General features: G+C 42.6%; 1 protein-coding gene across 1 annotated transcript in view; it reads left to right on the top strand.

Annotated features, from left to right (window-relative positions):
- Positions 1-1,725: 1,725 nt before the first annotated feature.
- GALNT8 (UDP-N-acetyl-alpha-D-galactosamine:polypeptide N-acetylgalactosaminyltransferase 8 (GalNAc-T8)) overlaps positions 1,726-4,458 on the top strand; it is a 69,899-nt gene continuing 67,166 nt past the window's right edge. Inside the window, exon 1 of the mRNA XM_006891364.1 lies at positions 1,726-1,930. Within this exon, the coding sequence (XP_006891426.1) occupies positions 1,726-1,930 (205 nt within the window). The remainder of the gene's footprint in view (positions 1,931-4,458) is intronic.

The raw sequence follows: 4,458 nt of genomic DNA, 5'->3' as shown, positions 1-4,458 counted from the left end.
TTAGGATTATAAGTAATAACCTTTTTAACTTGCAATTACATATGTGTCCCAAACCCAACACTCTAGTGCCCCCTGCAGTGATGGATTGACCTGTCATCAGTCTTGATCTTCTGATGACACTCTTCAGCTTCTAGCACATTTAATTAATCCTATGACTGTGATTCATTGGATTCTATTTGCCTTACTACTGGGATAGATGCTGGTGGTTTCTCACTTCTGGGTGATTGCCTTTATGCTGTTTAAAGCTTAATAAAGGAATAGCAGGAGCCCTGGAGGTGCAGTAAGCTAAATGTTTGGTTACTGGCTGAAAGATTGGCAGTTGGAATTTACCAGCTGCCACTCCCTGGGGGGATAGATAAGACAGTCTGCGCCCTTGAAGATCAGTAGCCTCTGAAACCCTATGAGCCAGTTCTACTCTGCTTATAGGGTCTATAGTCTTTCTATGTTTCAGAAATAACTTGATGACAATGGGTTCCATAACATGTGTGATTCTGGGATCTTCTCCTAACACAGAGACAAGTGTGTCTGCTCCATTTCCTTTGGCAATCAGAAGGATGCGTTTTATTTGTTTTGGCTGCAATATGCAGGTGAGAGCCAAAGAAACATTAAGTGTTAGGGGAAAAGAAACAAAAGAACTTTTCATTTTGTTCTCTTCTACTCTTTATTTTTTTTTAGTAACAAATATGTTTTATTTAAGATGAGCGCTTTGGTGGAAGCAGGCTGAGGCTTGATTGACATCAGCCTCTTTTCAAAAAGAAAGGTCTTGAATTTCTAAAACCATTTCTTTATTTTAATCCACGTGTCTGCCTGCACACTAGTCTGAATTCGATGTGTTTGGAGATTATCACAAAAAATCCAAAGGGCCTGGACGTAGAAAGGGATGAAACTGTGAAGGAATTCAACAATTTCTTGCATTAGACTGAGAATTTGTAACTTTTGGTTTTGGGTAACAGTTGTCAGAATTTTATCTACCATGATGAGAACTAGTTTGTCTAATACATAAAGAAGTGTGAAATGTGAAGGCTGAGGAGTTACTGAGAGCTGGGAGATGATAGGGTCCCTGTTTACAAAGTTGAGAGGAAGTAAGCTCAGGACAGAGACCAGAGAAGCAAGGTCATCCTCTGAGGCTCACCCCCAGGGTGGCCTCCAGCTCTTTCACTTGCTTCCAAGCAGTACTCCTCCCGAATCCACAGGGAATTCAAGTTCAAATATCTTGAACAGTCTACATAGATGATTTTCAAGGCCTCATAGAGTTAGAAAGACATCTAAGACATAGGCTCTTTTTTCCAAAGGACATATAGGTAGTGCAGACCCTTCCAATCCTGTGGATTCCTTCCTCATTCTGTGGGTACCTTTTGTATCCAAACAAGAGACCTCAACTGCTCTGCTGGGAGAGACAAAGCAAAAACAGAATGGAAGGAAAGGAGAGAGGCTCTCAAAGAGGCAGCCTGAACCATTTTCAGGAAGGAGAACTCATCAGATTTCTGAGGCAGTGCCAGGTGTACCCAGGTGACTTACTTAGGACTGGGTAGTTGCATGGCATGCTCCATGAAGCTGGCAGCTTGTGATAGCTTTGCCAGTGGAATGACATCTGGATCAGCAGACAGGGTGTCATCTGGGCAGCCAGCCAAACACAAAGCCCACAAAGACTCAGAGTCTCAGCCTGCCTGGATTGTGAGTGACACTCTCAGCTCTGCAGGGACCAGAAAGAGCCAAGGGTAGAAGATGATGCCACGGAGAAACTTCCCCAAAGCCCTCTTCCTTGGAATAACTCTGATCACTGCCTTCAATATCCTTCTGATATTGTACAGGGGAACTGTACAAAGCCTGATTCTGGGGAAGCTGCACAAGGACCTTCCTTTCCCTTTGGCCGAGTGGAAAGGGGTGATAAAGAAACTCTCTCACTTGGAGATGGATTTTCAGGATCTGAGTAAGTTGATCACACTAACTTGGAAGGGATGGTGTGTGTGTGTGTGTGTGTGTGTGTGTGTGTGTGAGAGAGACAGAGAGAGAGAGAGGACACACAGAGAAAGTAGGAACAGAGCTGGAAAGAACAATGATCAAGGGGCTATATTCTCATCTTGCAAGGTAAGCATCTGACACTGAGTCTTGTGCCTCCAAAGGGGAGATAATTGGGGAGATTTAAAACCAAAACTAAACCAAAATGAAAAAGCCAACCCTCCCCTTACCACTGAGTCCTTTTCAATTTATAGCAAACCTATACAGACAGAGTAGATGGCGCCATTTGGTTTCCCAGACTTCCCATACTGAAAGGAGCAGACTGTTCTATTTCCCTTTTGTAAAACGACTGGGGGACTCAAACCACGAATATTACGGTTAGTTTTTCAACCAGAGTATTTTAAGTACTGTACAACCAGGACTTCTGTATGGAGATTAGGGGACTTGAAAGGGGGATTAGAACAGGCAGTTTGGAGGAGAGCAGGGTATGTTTGTATGAGTCGTGTGTTTGTGCACATATGTGGTGATCACATCCACATACTGAGAAACTAACACCAGGCATTAAGAATCGGAGAAGTGCAAAAATATCTAAATAAATGCTTTTGTGAGGGACTCGTATGGAGAAAGAGGTAATCTCAGGAGCAGAGATCTCACATCCGTTCTGCTGTGGACTGTTAGCCTGAAAGAATGGGGAGCTTTGCTACAAGACTTCAGGTCAAATCCTGATAAGGCCAGCATGGTTGTGAGCCTTTGATTCCTGATCAATAAAGGGAGATGAAGACATGATGACAATATGAACCCAACATCTCAGAGCTGTGATGACCCAGAGCAGTAATTAACAAATTAACATGAGCAGAAAGGGATCTATAAACCAATGTCTTCCAAATTGTAACTGTTCAATTAAAATTCTGGGTTAAGGTTCACTGAGCTCTGGCTTACCAAGAAGCTCCAATTCCCTCCAGCGCCAAGCTTCTCTATGTCTGACTGACTGAAGGGAAGTGACAATTTGCCCTTGCTACCCCTCTCCCCCTCTAAGTGACAGGATGAGATGTTTGGACTTCTGAAGTGAGGTGTTGAGGATGCGAGCCTGCACGTGATTACAGGAGTGTGTGTGTGTGTGTGTGTGTGTGTGTGTGTGTGGTTGCATATGCATGCACATGCATGAGACTAGATTTGGGGAGAGTGTCTTGTAAAATGGGACCCAGAATTATCAAATGCCAGGCTTCAGAATGAATAGTAGGGAAGACAGGCAGAGAGAGAAAGAGGAAGGAGTGAAGAAGCAGAAAGATGGAGATAGGAACAATCTGAGTCCATGGAGAGGGAAGGAAAAGAGTTCATGGGTAAAAATAGATATAGATTTAAAAATTCTGATACATTCACATAATGGAATAATGCAGCACTAAAGGGCAATGATTTTTGTAAACTGCTATACAACATGAGAGAGTCTGGAGAGCATTCTATTGAGTGAACTCAATCTCATAAAAGACAAGTACTATATAAGACAATTATTGTAAAAATAGAAGGATAACTTGTCAGATGTGGATAAAAGTCCAAAAGGGGGCGGGAGCTCTGGTGGCCTAGTGGCAAGAAGCCACAGTGCAATCCCAGAGGCGCAGTTCGAATCTACCAGATGCTCTGCTAGAGAAGGAGGGGACTGTACCAGTCAGATCTGATTTGACAGTACACAAACATTTTTTTTAAAGTCCAAAAGGGAAAGGGAGGAGAGAAAATAGTCACAGGGTGAGGAGCAGAGAGGAAATCACTTAGAAATACAGAGTTCGGTGAGTGAAGGAATTAGGAAAGATCAAAAGGCATTGAGAAAGGACAGAATAGTCATAGATCAGTGGCGATTCGTTTTATAAAACACATTGCATAATTTGTGATAATTTGAAACACAGTGTGAATGTAGGATTGGATGCAATGCAGTGTACATGAATGATACCCAAATTTTGTATGCAAGCTGATATAAAATAAAGTGGAAAAATTTAGTGTTATATCCACCAGAGCATGTCTCTGGAAACCCTTTGAACTCTGTGAAATTATAATAGTTATAAAAAGGCTTCAGGTCTTTTGTTCATAAGGTCGCTATGAGTCGTACTTGACTCAATGGCACCTAACAACAACAAATATATAATGTTGATGTTACATGCCATTAAGTCAGAACCTACTTGTAGCTAACCCTTCAGTTGGTTTTCAGAGACTATAAATCACCCTGGAGGAGATTGTCCAGCTTTCTTCTTTGGAGCAGCTAATGTACTCAAACTAGGTAGCTTTAGGCTGGCAGTGCAATTCCTTACCATTAATCCACCAGTGCTTCCTATAAATAATTGTTATTGTTGTTGTTATGTGCCATCGAGTCACTTGCGACTCATAGCGACCCTATGTACAACAGCCCTAAACTCTGCTCTGTCCTGTGCCAATCACACCATCTCTGACACTCCCATTCCGATTATCCCAGTCACTGAATCAATCCACCTCATAGAGGGCCTTCCCCTCCTG

Source organism: Elephantulus edwardii, unplaced genomic scaffold (genome assembly GCF_000299155.1).
Source record: "Elephantulus edwardii isolate Elephantulus edwardi_28Jun2011 unplaced genomic scaffold, EleEdw1.0 scaffold00096, whole genome shotgun sequence".
Classification (NCBI taxonomy): domain Eukaryota; kingdom Metazoa; phylum Chordata; class Mammalia; order Macroscelidea; family Macroscelididae; genus Elephantulus; species Elephantulus edwardii.
This window is presented reverse-complemented; position numbering and strand designations above follow the sequence as displayed.